General features: G+C 36.0%; 1 protein-coding gene and 1 pseudogene across 5 annotated transcripts; both read left to right on the top strand.

Moving 5' to 3' along the window:
* Positions 1-2881: 2881 nt before the first annotated feature.
* Positions 2882-5085, top strand: LOC142521641 (uncharacterized). 5 transcript variants are annotated; one of them, XM_075624752.1, is made up of 3 exons: positions 2882-3196; positions 3549-3595; positions 3785-5085. In XM_075624752.1, the coding sequence occupies exon 3, from the start codon at positions 3806-3808 to the stop codon at positions 4892-4894; it is 1089 nt and encodes a 362-aa protein (XP_075480867.1). In that variant the 5' UTR covers positions 2882-3196; positions 3549-3595; positions 3785-3805; the 3' UTR covers positions 4895-5085. The 5 variants fall into 5 exon arrangements, with proteins under 5 accessions (XP_075480867.1, XP_075480868.1, XP_075480866.1 ...); XM_075624753.1 differs by having other exon boundaries at positions 3782-5085; XM_075624751.1 differs by having other exon boundaries at positions 3549-3687; positions 3782-5085.
* A 517-nt stretch (positions 5086-5602) lies between these two features.
* Positions 5603-12693, top strand: LOC142522124 (polyribonucleotide nucleotidyltransferase 2, mitochondrial-like; annotated as a pseudogene).
* Positions 12694-15027: the final 2334 nt, after the last annotated feature.

Raw genomic sequence — 15027 nt, 5'->3', positions numbered from 1 at the left:
CCCCCATCACGATCCACCACCAGCAACTGTCAGTGTAAAGGGCTTATGAGTCTCTAATCCTCCTGGGCTCCGTGCCTTCATATTATTATTCAAATATGGATAGTATTTTCATGCTTTTTATCACTGATTTGGGCCTTAGTTGCCCAGCCCACGTTGGTGGTCAAATTTTGATCATAGCTCAAACCAAACATGTTTCTTACTTGATCTGTTACATTGTCATGTAACTCTATATCCAATCCTCTGACTAAGGCCATCACTCGATCTACTACTTAAGAATTGTGTACAATCATTTCTGCCAAATCTCTTCCCTCAAACCACTCATAAAATATCCCAGACACTGATCCTCATGAACATCCCCAATGTGCAATCAATATCTCAAAACACTCAATTTATGCATCGATTGGTTGCTGATCCTGTTTTAAGGAATCCATTACCTCAAATGGATAGACATTGTATCTGCTGCTGTGCTAAATCAACTCCTCTACAAACCGATCCCAACTCATGTTAGGGATCTTCACCTTTATTCAATGAAACAAGTGCACTTTTGACCTTTGCATACTGGTGTAAGTCAGTTTAAGCCTACACTAAAAAAGGGTGTTATGAACTTCAAAATACTACTCTACCTTCCCCAACCATCCAATCGGATCAGCACCTTCAAACGCAAGTAATTCGATCTTTCTCATGGCTATCTTGACCTCTCCCGACACTTATTCTCGCCCCTTCGCTAGTTGTTGCCGCACTCTCCCGCGCCTAGCGGTTCATTGTTTCCATGGATAAACACAACCGCTCCACTCCACTCCACTCCACTCCACCTTGTCCCTTGATCAACTGTTCCATCAACCCCTTTAAATCTAGTAGCCCCTCCACAACCTTATCTATCTTCTCCAAGTGCCCTGTAACTGCGTCATGTTATCATGCAACCCCATCATCGTCTTCTCCATGACTTCTATGTTATCTTCTAAACATGTTCTGGCCATCATAAATCATCACTCCTTTGTATCCGACAGGTCAGGCCAATGTTATGATCAGAACCCGAACTATCTAAAATGGATTTGTTGCATCACCTCATACTAGCCTTTATTTTGAGTGAAATTTTTTTTAAAATGACATTTTTTCTTGAAAATCCAGTAAGTTTTCCTTGATCTTGATTTTGACATGGACCGATTTCTGCCTCTGGTTCTATATTCTTTTCTTTCAACCTGCCTTCCTCTTACATTTAAGCCTTCACCAACATATTTATATTGTTTACCTGCTACCCTCATGTCCAATTCACTTAAATAAGCAGACCTTGTAACTTCTTCAAGTGTCAGAGTGTCTCTCCCATACTCAGGATTATCCTTTAGTTGATCATATGGATTTGACAAAGAATTCAGTAGTAATATGGCTTGGTCTTCTCCATCAATAGACACCTCTATGTTCTCTAAATCATAGATCTACTCGGTGAATTCATCAGTTTTTTAGTCTATGGTCTTGTTCTCATCCATCTTAAATCCATAGAATCGTTGTTTCAAATAAATTCTATTGAAAAGAGCCTTGGACATATACAATTGTTATAACTTATTCCACATGTCACGAACTGATTTTTCCTTCACAACTTTCGTAAGGATTTGATCACTTACACTTATAACAATTTTATTTCTTGATTTAATAAAATCTCACCTTTGTTTATAATGGTGTCTGGCATCTTTGATTCACCCTTTAGAGCCTCATCTAGTCCAAGATTTCCCAGACGAGCAATCATTTTTTTCTATCCATGGACTGAAATTGTTTCTGCAAGAAAACTTCTCCACCTCAAATCTTGATGTAGTCATGGTTTGAAGAATGTCCATTGCGAGTAGAGTTTCTTCAAAGAATGAAGAACAAGAGTTCTTTGGGGTAGAGGATCAAAAACCTTTCAGGCAAGCCACCGAGAATCTTGTATTTTGGAAAAACATGACTCTGATGCGAGTTTGTGAGGAAAGACACCAGAAGCACACGTAATGAAGTAAATAAAAACGCCAAGACAAGACCACAAATTTACTTGGTTCAGATTGAGAACAATGCTGCATTCAAGGTTATGTGACACTGACACCACAGTTGAATCCATTGTAAGAACGATCCACACCAAGTTTCAGATTTTCATAGAGACAATACAAGATCTAAGTACAAAGCTATAATTAGAACACTTTTGAATGAACTCTCCTCTTGTTCACGGATGCAAAAAGAGTCGAGCTCTTCTAACTGCAAGTAAAATTGGCTCTCTTCTCTGTTTCAAATTAAAAAAACGTCAATGACAATCCATCCCTTTAAATGTTGTGCAAGTTTATGTTATTGGGGCATGATATCTATTGGATCATTCATTTAATATCTTAGTTTAATCTCAGCCGTCTTGATCTGTGTGTACATATAAAGAAGCTAAATCTTCACATAATAGAATAGCATAATAATAACGATGCTGATTTGGTGGATGTGTATGCATATATATTTTGATTTGATGAAAAGCTGCAGACTAAGAAAAGTAATTTTGTTGAGCAAACTACCATAATAATTTACAATCTATGATGAAGAATTTTGAACGAAAGCAATCATTTAGTTCTAATTAAATACGACAAAAGGTATATTATAATGTAAATATAAATAATTGATTTATAATTTTCAGGATCGATTAATATTTTTATTTGGTTGTCAAATAAAGAAACAGAAAAGGAGAAAGAATTTGTTAGGTCGATGGAACAACCAAAGCTGGTGTCCCACATCGATGCTAATTGCCAGTCGTATAACGTTTACTTCCAGGATCATTTGTAAGTGTCTCGTTCGTCCAGTTCTATGAAATTAAACGATATTTATTTATTATAATTATAATTATTACAACTTCAACCTTTCATTCTTACTCACAAATACGCTTTTATGCAACCTGGAGGGAAAATAGTTCAGGAAATTTACCTATTTTTAGGCAACAACATACACAATTATCCAACCCCAGTTTTCTCTCCTCTTCCTTTTTTTCCCGAATAAATATAAATATTGAGGTTTTTTGTTTGAAATTCCTTTTATTTCTTTCCCTCTGTTATCAGATATTATTTAATGCGCATGTATGTATATCACGGAGGGGAAGAAGGATTTTTACTTCTGAATTGAAGGGCTGGAAATCACACGGGGCTATGTCCGATGATATTTCAAAACATAAGATACGACTTGTGAAGATGTTTGTAGTTGGGTATGATCCATGAATTTTGCTTCTCTGGTTCTGTGGCTCTTTTTTTTTTTTTCATTTACTGTTTTCGATTTCTTGTTTTTATGGAAAGATTGAAACTTTTGGTCCTTTCTGAGTTTTCGGTACAAGGATACGAGTTATTTTGGCTTCTGCGTGGAAGTAATGAAGTGATGTGGGTTCCTTGTCATGGTTTCCAAAATAAATGCAGGGTTCAGAACATTCTGCATGTTTCAAGGAACGATGGTCAAAAAAATATTAGAAAATAAGAAATCTTGTTTCGTTTTAAATTTTTCATGGAATTAATCCATAGTGGTGGCGAAATTCATGTGTTTTCTTTTATTCTCCGTGGTTGCAGGGCTTAACTCTTGGCGAGTTTACCTTTATTTCCTTCTAAATTTGGAGGTAAACTTGAATTATAAGTGGCTTTTGAATGTCTCTGATTATATTTGGTTACCGTTTTGGACAATTCCTTCTGTCCTTTTCGATATGAAATTGTGAGACCTGAAAATTGCACGAATCCTTTTTGTGTTGTTTGTTTTCTGATGTGTACGAGATTGTTTTGTTGGAATTACATGTTTTCATATGCAGCAGGCTTTCCAGTCATTTTTAGGTATGTCAAAGTCCCGATTTTCGCTCTGGGGGCTCGATGTCAAGACAATTATCTTCTTGTTTCTCTTCATCTCGATAGGCACAATTGGCATATATGTCCATGGACAGAAGATTACCTATTTTCTACGTCCTCTATGGCAATCTCCCCCAAAACCTTTTATCCCAATAACCCACTATTATCATGAAAATGTCTCCATGGCGGCTCTCTGTAAGCTCCATGGTTGGGGGATTCGTGAATTCCCCAGGCGTGTGTATGATGCAGTCTTGTTCAGTAATGAATTAGACATGCTCACGATAAGATGGAAAGAGTTGTACCCTTACATAACACAGTTTGTACTTCTAGAATCCAACTCAACCTTCACGGGTATACCAAAATCTCTCAACTTTGCCATAAACCGGGATCGGTACAAATTCGTCGAGCCTCGTCTGACGTATGGTTACATCGGTGGGAGATTCAAGAAAGGCGAGAACCCTTTTGTTGAAGAGGCGTACCAGAGACTGGCACTCGACCAACTTCTAAAAATTGCAGGTATAGAGGACGATGACTTGCTGATAATGTCTGATGCTGATGAAATCCCAAGTCACCATACAATAAATCTTCTTAGATGGTGCAATGAAATTCCTCCTATTCTGCATCTTCAGCTGAGGAATTACTTGTATTCCTACGAATTTCAGTACGATTTTCAGAGTTGGAGAGCTTCGGTCCACAGGTACCAACGTGGAAGGACTAGATATGCGCATTACCGACAAACGGATTACCTTTTATCTGATTCGGGCTGGCATTGTAGCTTCTGTTTCCGTTATATTTGTGATTTTATCTTCAAGATGAAAGCTTATAGCCACAACGATCGCGTAAAATTCTCACATTTTCTAAGTCCTAAAAGAATTCAAGATCTTATATGCAAAGGGGCTAACTTGTTCGACATGCTTCCTGAGGAGTACACGTTTCGAGAAATCATTCGGAAAATGGGGCCGATCCCCCATTCCTTTTCAGCAGTTGATCTTCCATCATATTTGCTGGAAAACGCTGATGATTACAAGTATCTTCTACCTGGGAATTGTGTGAGAGAACATGACGTTGAAGCAAAATAGCCACATTTTGTGCACTTTTTTCGCCATGCATGAAAAATAGATATTGGCAGCTGGTATGGGACGTATACTAGGTATAGCTTTCTTCTTTTTTTTTTTTTTTTGAGCGTGTTTTGGTGGGATGATGTTGGTTGTGCATCAACGGCCCTGGAATTGGTAGTTTTTTTTTTCTCTCACTTCTCGTCAGATAATACCAAGGCAATTATAATTTACTCGTGTTGACTAATTTTTTTTACCAAGTATTTAGATGCATATACATACTAAGGACAAACCTCAAATAATATGAATGAACACCACTAATTCGGTTATTGTGATCATAAATGTCCATATTTATCTTTAACAACCATTCAATTTGATTACTCTAATTTTAATTGAACTAGCAACAGAGCATGTTTAGAAATTCAATCTCCTAATGATTAAAATATATGTCATAATAACAAAAGTGTGAGTTTCTTGTACAATGTTCAAAGGAACTAACGTGAGATGTTCGCACAGATCAATTTTTTAAAATTAATATTCTATTTGAATCAATCACAAAAAATATTACTTTTCACACTATTTACAATATATTGTTTGAGCTTCTTTGAGTTTTATTTTGACTTTTTAAGTTTTATCATTTCCTTTTTGGAAAACTACAAATAAGCGCCTAAAGTTTTTATGATAACATTTTAAGGTAAAAAAAAAAAAAAAACACAATCTAATTTAAAATCAATTAGTATCACCAAACAATGCTACAGTGAATCCCTTAAACCCTAAACCCCCGCCAATGGCGAGTAAAGCCAATCCTCTACTCTCGACAAAACCATGGCGGCGAATCAAACTCCGGACAATCTGCGGCGGCCGTAGTAGTGCCAACGCATCATCCTCGTCAGCCGTCGCCAGTTCTGAAACTCCAGTAGCAGGGAACAAGATCCTTGAAACACACACCGAAGAGTTTGACGTTGGATCACGAAAAAATACGCTGGAAACAGGTAAGTTAGCTCGCTTTGCGAATGGCGCCGTTATCTTGGCTATGGAAGTGACGAAAGTGTTGTCCACAGTTTCCTCAGCTATGTGTGATGCGACTCGCGATTCCCTACCTCTCACTGTATGGTTTATATGCTTTTATTTTAGTACTATGTCAAGCTCTCTCGTCGTTTTTTTCCTTCTTTTTTCAACTGGGATCTGTTCCTCTTCCTTCTTTAATCCATTCAGGCAACCGATATTTGTTTGGAACATGCTTTTTTGAAGTTCAGTAGGCCAAATTTCAACATTTGCCTCTTTGAGTAAATTTATGTAGGAAATGATTCTGAGTATCACTTTCTGTGGGTTTTTTATCACGTTTTTAGTATCCGGTGTGTGTGTGTTTTTTAAAAACTAGGAAATACATGGGGAATGCCTAGTTTCCAAAATAAAACACAAAGCAGAGTTATAAATGTAACTGCCCAGTTTATATTCTCCCACTGGGAGCCAATCTTTACCATCCATACTGATATTGTGGAACTAACCGTTTCTTTGTTAACATTGAAACACTACATTCTTAATTTTGATGAATTAATGTATCATATACATCTTTGTTTGGGGTAGTTTTAAATTATAATTGCGAGGCAACTTAATGCTGCCTATAATTGCTGGTAGTGGCAAGTAGGTGCATCATTGATGCATGTTATTATGGAAGGGTTTTTTTTATTGGCTAGGTGGACTATCAGGAGAAACAATTTGCTCAGGGCGTGATTTCCAACACGTTTATGCAGAGAGAGGGTGCTCCAAAAGAGCGAGAACTTTTATGTGGTCGAATCATAGATAGACCTATCAGACCGCTTTTTCCTGCTGGATTTTACCATGACGTTCAGGTACTATAATGCATTTAAACATTAAAAACGGTTTCCTGTTAATTCTGCTCTTCCATGGATTTGGAAAATGGCCTTCTTTGCTAGGTCATGGCTAGTGTCCTTTCATCTGATGGGAGACAAGATCCAGATGTCATGGCAGCAAACGCAACGTCTGCTGCACTTATGTTGTCAGATATTCCATGGGGTGGCCCCATCGGGGTCATCCGTATAGGGAGAATTGGTGGTCGATTCATCGTTAATCCCAGCATGGATGAGGTAATTTAAATTCTTTTTGCATTGTCAGATGCATTTCTTTATGCTCTTCATATAATTATCAATTAGGTTAATCTTAAGATGTCCTTTTCGACTACAAATCTAGACATCATTTAGTAAAATTTCAGGCGCTCCAGTGTTTTCTGTTTGCACTATTGCTTGAGAAACCTGTGAATAGTTGTAAGATTATTTTTTTTAAATTCGTGGTACTGTGACTTAATTCTATAAGTTGGTATTCCGATTTATCTGGATGTGATAGTTAATTTATTCACAATTACATTAGATTAAGTAGTGTGACACTGTAAGAGGACAAGTAGGGTAGAAGTTGTTTAATTGGTAGTGCACTAAGGTATGTGATTGCATTACAGTGTAGGTGATAGGTGTATGGGATATAGTTGTATGAAGAAAATTTCACATGGAGTATAAGAATTGGAGTGCATCGATTGAACCCTTCAGAACACCATTGCTCATGACTTGTGCCTTTTAATAACTAATATAATATGGGGAAATTGTCCCATTTATGTTGACCTCAATGGATTCCAGTGCTAGTTTTAAGGTTTGTCTCTGCTGTATGAGATATTGTATCATCTTATCAATGTTCTAAATGGCGGTCGAGGCGGCGCCTAGGCGGTAGGCGGACCTCGACCGCACAGCCTATGCATGAGGTGGGTGTTTTAGGCGTCTCAAGCTATACGGCGACGAGCAGGCGGGTCGAGGCGGGGCAAGGCGGCGAGCAGGCGGGCTAGGCGGGAGAGGCGGCGAGCAGGCGGGCGAGACAGTCAAGATTTTTAAGTTGTAGTCAACAATTTAAAAAACGTAGTCAACAATTTTAAAAACCTAGTCAAAGTTAACTAATTTTAAATATCAAAACCTTAATATACCTCACTTTCTTTATTTTATTTTTGGTTTTCACTCTCAACTCTCAAGTCTCAACCACCACACACAAACTGCCGCCCGTCGCATTTTATTAATTGCACGATACCTAGATGATATTATATTTTGTGTTTAACATTATTTAATTGCACATGTTACATAAAAAATGATGACTATTTGTGATTATATTGCATGATTATCTACAAAAAAAATACTTAAAAAAAATCAACCGCCTGGGCGGCCTAGACGGTAGGCGGTCACCGACCGCCCCGCCACCGCCTCCCGCCATTTACAACCTTGCATCTGATGCACCATATCTCATGGATATTTTGCAGCTTAGTTTGAGTGATCTTAACATGGTGTATGCATGCACAAAAGACAAGACTTTGATGATTGATGTGCAAGCACGCGAGATATCAGAAAAGACTTAAAAGCAGCTCTAAGGTTGGCGCATCCTGAAGTGAGTGGTTGCACCTGTCATGTTTTAACACCGTGATATTTTATGGTGCTTATCTTTTATTTTTCAGGCAGGTAAATATTTTGACCCTCAAATACGGCTGGCAGCCAAAGATGGCAAACAGAAAAGAGAATATAAGTTGTCTTTGGTGTCCAAGGAAACCTATGAGAAAATTAGGAGTTTGGCTGAAGTTCCTATTGGCGCATCCTGAAGTGAGTGGTTGCACTTGTCATGTTTTAACACCGTGATATTTTATGGTCCTTATCTTTTATTTTTCAGGCAGGTAAAAATCTTATTATTGAAGCTTCAATCTGCACATCATCTGAAACCATTGACCTATCTTCCAATTCCAACTTATTTATCAAAGACCTGTTCCTACGTTGATTTAGTAATGAATGAAAAAATTTTGTGTTTTGGTCCCTTCCCTCAAGTATCTCTCTTTTACTTTTTGACTATCAATTTGATTCCTTCGAAACAACAGCTCTTCAAATTCACACTTCACTTTCTTTATTTCCTTTGTTCATTCATATGTCCAATTACCCCCATCTCTCGGTCATCCAGCTATCTTATTTTATTTTCTAACTCTATCTTATTTTATTTTCTAACTCTGCATGTCTCACATCTACATATCCAAAAAGCTCTTTATTCCATTTCGTGATGTCATTTTTTATGCATTTAGTTTCCTCGTGATTTTGTACCCCTCCCACCCCTGAAAATCTATATTGCTCCACCAAGATGCTAATGATGATTTAAAGCTTTCTTGACTCAACCATGCATTCTCAAATCTAAAAGGTGAAGGTGGGACTTTACCTTTGAAGTATCAAACATAAATGGAAAGTGATCTAAGGTTATTCTGAGCACATTACCACCCACTTTTACTGAGCACATTCCCGACTCTTTTTTCTCAACTTGAGATATTCTCCCCAGCTCAACCCCTCTGAAATTATCTCCCTCCTTACCCAAATTAACGCAGCGACTGCCCTCCCTCACCTAGTATACCTTTAGACAATCCCAAAACAGAGAGAGACGAGGAAAAATAGAATTGAGGTGGAAGGAATGTTTTAGGGTTGAGAACTGGAAACAAGAAAGTACCTCTCCCACTTTAGGTGTGATAGATTCCCGTTGACGTAGCCTGCTTATTTGCAAAAAATCAGGGGTTGATGTATATAGCCCCCTTTATATCCTCCAAGATGTCCTCATCTGGTGCTGAAACGACTGATTTAAATGATACAGGACTATCTGACAAATAAGATTCAGACCTTCCTTGGAACAATCTCCGTCTAAGTCATTAAAAATTTCGTCTTCCAATTCAGTCAAACCTTCACCCCCCAGCATTTGATCCTCTTGATTCATGGGGACCTCCCTTTGATGAAATTCATCCGAGGACCCAACCTTGTCGATTTTTGTAAGATATTTCCTTCTATAGTAGGTCTTCTCGAAGGTGTGCACTGTCTTTCCTATCCCCTCATTTAGTCTAAAGCTGTCTACCCCCTCAGTATCTTGCATATACATAGTTTGAATAGACGATCTTCGAAATTCGCTGACCCCTTCAGGAATGATCCTCTTATTTCCAACAAGCCACCACATTGGTCCCCGATACTCTTGAATGTATATGTCGACCACAAGTTCCAAGGTAGTACAAAAATTCTGAGCCAACTATTACGGCATTCATACACCAGCCCCTTCCTATTAATTTCGTGCTTCCATTTCTCAAAAGACAGAGTGACCCTCTTTTCAAGAAAACATCTCCTCAATTTCAAGTAGAACATAGAATCTTGTACATTGTTTGCCACCACACTGCCTTGTTAGCTTGAAATGGAAAATTTTCAATCCTACTCTTGACTGCTTTACCAAGAACAACCCGAACCAGCTCCCACAGAATGTTAACCTGTTTCTTGGTAATAATAAGTGCTTCATTATTGTTTCATTTTTATTTAACCATGCGAGGTGTTTCGCATTCTGTGGAGTCTGGAAACATATATTCGGGTTTTAGGATTTCTGATCTTGTTTGTATCCCGTTGAAGATTCTCATTTTCTTAGTTTTTATCTTGCACTTGTAAATATTGTCACCCTCGCATAGAGAACTGATTCTCTAGTGAAAGTTTATTATGAGTTTGTTTACATTCTGGTGGCTCATAATTACTTTCCATGCGACAGGTGGAAGGATTTCTGTGAGTGGTGGTTTTCTTACAGTAGTTGCTAAAAATCAATCAGTATTGGATAAAATGATGGAAAAGGTAATATACATTCTTTGGATGTATTTGGTTTGCATGTAGTGTTCTCTTTTGGCTGGTGTTATAATGTGACAATCTGTTCTTATTTTGCACGCTGGTTTCATCATGTCCTCTACTCAATTCTGGTTATATTTAAAATTCTGATTATATAATAAAAAAATTGGTAATATGAGGTTGCATGAACCAAACCATCCAACTGTGCAGAATTTGTCTAAAGAATCCTCACCACCCTCTTTATAATAGGAAAATATCGCATCACCATCAATCTTAAGTTACGGTTGAGTTCCTGAGGAACCTCCATGATTTTACCTGCATATTGGCGACAATGATTGGCATATGACCATAATAGAGATGGTGACTGCCATTAAAACAAGTGAACCTTTTGCTTTATATTATATTTTAGAGAAAGAATAGATCATATCATATACATGGTCAAAGTTTGATCTCTATCGCAGGCCATATCTTATGCATATTTGAGCTATCATTTTAGTAGTTGTGCTTCCTCAGGCTATTACCAGTAAGTGATCATTGCTTCAAAGATCTCATGCAATAGTTTGCCTTTTATATTTTTGTTTTCAGATCCATTTTATAGTGGGATGTGAGATTGAAAAGGGGGGAGTGTATAAAGGTGTTGTAACGTCAATCAAAGAGTATGGCGCCTTTGTGGAGTTCAATGGTGGCTGGCCAACTAGGTCTTCTACACATTTCTGAGCTATCACATGAACCTGTTAGTTCTTTTGCTACATTCCTGAGCATGTTTACTACATTCGGAGCTTTCTATTTGTAGACATTTTTTTGATAATTGCAAAATATGTTCATTTATTGTCTGGTATGCTAAGTATCTGATATAGTGTCAGTCGGTCAAACTCTTAATTAGATGTGCATTGGTGTGGATGTACGTGGTAATGTCAAATTATCTCTCAAAGCCACTTTACCTGGACCAGGATAAAAAACAAATGATGCAGTCGGAGTATCTGTTGCATGTGTGCAACAAACACCAACAGTCAGGGAGCCAGTTAGCAATGTGCACGAGCCAGCAAATCGAGATGATCAGCCTTTGGGAGATGGGGATAGCTTATTGTCAATTGTGATTCGAAGTGTTGCTGATTGTGACCAGGAAAATTCTACTGCTCTCAAAGAGAATAGCAAAGGTAGTTGTTGGTTTCATGGTACCCCAAAAAATTTAGTCCGAAGTCTCAAATTTACAATTACTCTTTCCTTATAATGGTTTTACCCATCTGTTAAACATTATTGGGGCGTTCTGACCCAAAATGTAATCTACAGTTGAGGCTCCTATAAATGCGAAGAAACTGAAGCTTGGTATGGAAGTGACAGCCAAGGTTCATCAAATTCGAGCACGCGGCCTAGTCCTTGACTTAGGTGGTGGTGTCCATGGCATGTATAGGTTTGAGGTAAACAAAAACCTCTCTTTGAACCTGATTGGTCCTTTTTTATGAGATTGTTATAAATATAACTATAATTATCCCGCAGATGTCTGCAAACATGCAACGCTTTTATTTGTTTGTGGACTTTATCTACCTTGTTCTTTTCCTTCATTTTCCCAGTTTATTGCTATATCTTTACCAATCTGTGACTTACCCAAGCGGCAAAACGATCTTAATTCAAGTCCTTGTCAAATTTTACCTGGCTAAATAAAGTCAGAAATCAAGATAACCCGATCAACTTCTATCAAAATGCTGAACACTGTTTTGCTATTCATTTCTGTACTGCAGAGTGGTTTCAGGAAAGACTTTGAGGTTGGTGAAGAAATAAGAGTAAAGTCCTCTAGTTTCTCCAGCAAGGGGATCCCTGTAATGTCTTTGGTGCAAAAGGGTAGAACTTATAATTTTAACGTCTATTGAACATACAATATTTAGAAATCAATTCAAAAACCGATGCCACACAACCTTGGGGGAGCATTTTGGTGCGAAGAACCTTTTTTCTCTGACAGAAAGATAGATCGCAGCCAAAGAAAAATTGTTGGAGATCAAAGCATGCTTAACTTTTCTGGTGACCATATTTGTATTACAGATGCACTGTGTGGGTTGGTATTATTTGACGCTAATGTAAATAGGCAACTCACTTCTCCAAAAATTTTGATTTCTTGTAGGATAAAAAGTTTTGTATGATAATTGCTTGTTTCTGAGATCCTTACAAACAAAAGCAAAGCTGCAATCTACCTATATCACGTTAAAAAATAAAAGAAGAAATTGCGACAGAAAAAATCTATATATGTGAAAGCAAATTGATATGCAATGGTAGAGAAACTGGATATGATGGAATAGGGAGAGTTTTTTTTTAGGCAAATGCTAAATATCGATCCTGACCGTTGGGCCTCCATTAGGGATCCGAAATCGGGAGCTTTGAATAATGGCCCATTCATGCAATATTATGGGCTGATTTAAAGCTCAAAATGTATTTACGAAAAAATTGGATTTTATTTTTATCATTTGATCAAGCCTGTGTTCTAAGAAATGCTTTTCTTGATATTCTTTAATATATTGGCTATTCAAGGAAGAAATTTAAAAAAAAAAATGGAAATCTTACATGATCGTTCCAAAAAAACTCTGATAGATTATAAGAATTAACTTTTGGTTTGAATCTTATTCATAGATTTACTATAGATCAAAAATGTTGAAGAAAGAATAAGGACATGATTGATATGAATGAATGGAATAAGATATGAAAGAAATTAATCTTGGATTGAAATAAAGATGAGAATGAAATGATAGTTATATTACATTCCAATTATTAATACCGAAAAAAATGAAAAAGCAATGTAATAAAATTATTTTTAATAATCAAATATTTTTAATTAAAAATTCTAAATAATAGGTTACTCAAAAAAAAATAATAATAATAATATTATTATATTATTATTCAATAATAAAATAATAAGTATTGACGCTCTATTAATTATTTTCAAATTAATGGTATCACGTAACTATTTTATTATTATTATTTTATTTACAGAAAATAACTATCATTCAATAAAATACTACAATAATTATTATCAAATATTTTTTTTTATGTTTTTTTATTTTTATTATATTTTTTATATATTGTTATTATGATTATTGACTTATTATTTTATTAATTTTAATTATTAATATTAGTATCATTATTAAATTACCATCATTTTATTTTTTATTATTAACAAACTAAGTAAGATAATTTTTTTGTAAAATATATCGGAATTGAGAGTGAGAATGATAATTTCATTTCAAAATAGATGGAATGAATGAGCATTATCATTACAATGTCTTACCAAACATGATTTTCATCTCATTTCTTCCTGCTAAACATGCTCTAAAATCCTTTATTTTGTTGGGAAAACAAAAGTGCTTGAAACATTTTGTGTCAACCAAAAGGTAATTAGCTTTATTTGACAACCAATATAATTATAATATAATAATATGGAAAGGACATTAGAGTAGATGGAACTGAATGCCTTAAAAAATTCAAATGCTCTACCAATTATATAAGAAAACAAAACAATCAAGGCAAGCAAGGGAGACCTTAAAGCATATTTTCTGTTGCCAAAATGTAAGACCTGGATTTCCTCACTCGAAATTGATAGCCGAATCGTTAACAAAAATATAGTTAATCTTTTTAAGTAAAACCATCTTATTTTTGTTAAATTCTGAATGCAAAATTTATTTAAAAAATTAAATACTCAATATCATTGAGTGGAGTTTACAAAAGAAATATTCACGCATCCAAGCCCTAGAATTGACGTCTCAATTAGTCTTCTTCCTTGGCAATCTCCCCCACATATTTTATGTATTCATCATCATCCTCCGAATCATTACCTAAAGATGAGTTATTCAGTACACTCCTGCATCCAACAACTAAATCAACCTCAATGATAATTACAAAATCTTTCATAACAATGTATAATAAATACGCATACAGATATGATGCCTGAATTCAGAAATAACATAATCCAAATAAGAATTTATATCATGCAACACGGGAATCAATAAGTGTTTCACATGACAAACAAAACAAGATCTACAACGACACCATCATCCAACGCATAGAACATAGAAAAACAAGATGTGACTCGCATCTATCCTCACATGCAACAATTTGACTTGCATGAACCAAAAGGTGGCTCACATGATAGACAAAACACAATAAAATAACATGCACAAAAGAATCACGTCAAGCAACGTGTTGACTATATAGAATTAAGAGTTGACTCATATGCATCCCCACATGCATCACTTTAACCTACATAAACCAAAAGTTGATTCACATGACACACATTTAAACCAAAACATCAAAAAACACAATGAAATACTGAATAACTAACAAATACTTAATCACACACACACACACATATTAAACACGCACACGATACCTGTGTAAAATAATGGTTATCACGCATATGAATTATGAACATGATCATTAATATATTTGGTTGATTCATAAAATTTTGTTATATTTTAAATTATTATCTGGAAAGCGATAATGAAATTATAT

The sequence above is a fragment of the Primulina tabacum genome, chromosome 13 (assembly GCF_025594145.1).
Source record: "Primulina tabacum isolate GXHZ01 chromosome 13, ASM2559414v2, whole genome shotgun sequence".
NCBI lineage: Eukaryota > Viridiplantae > Streptophyta > Magnoliopsida > Lamiales > Gesneriaceae > Primulina > Primulina tabacum.
This window is presented reverse-complemented; position numbering and strand designations above follow the sequence as displayed.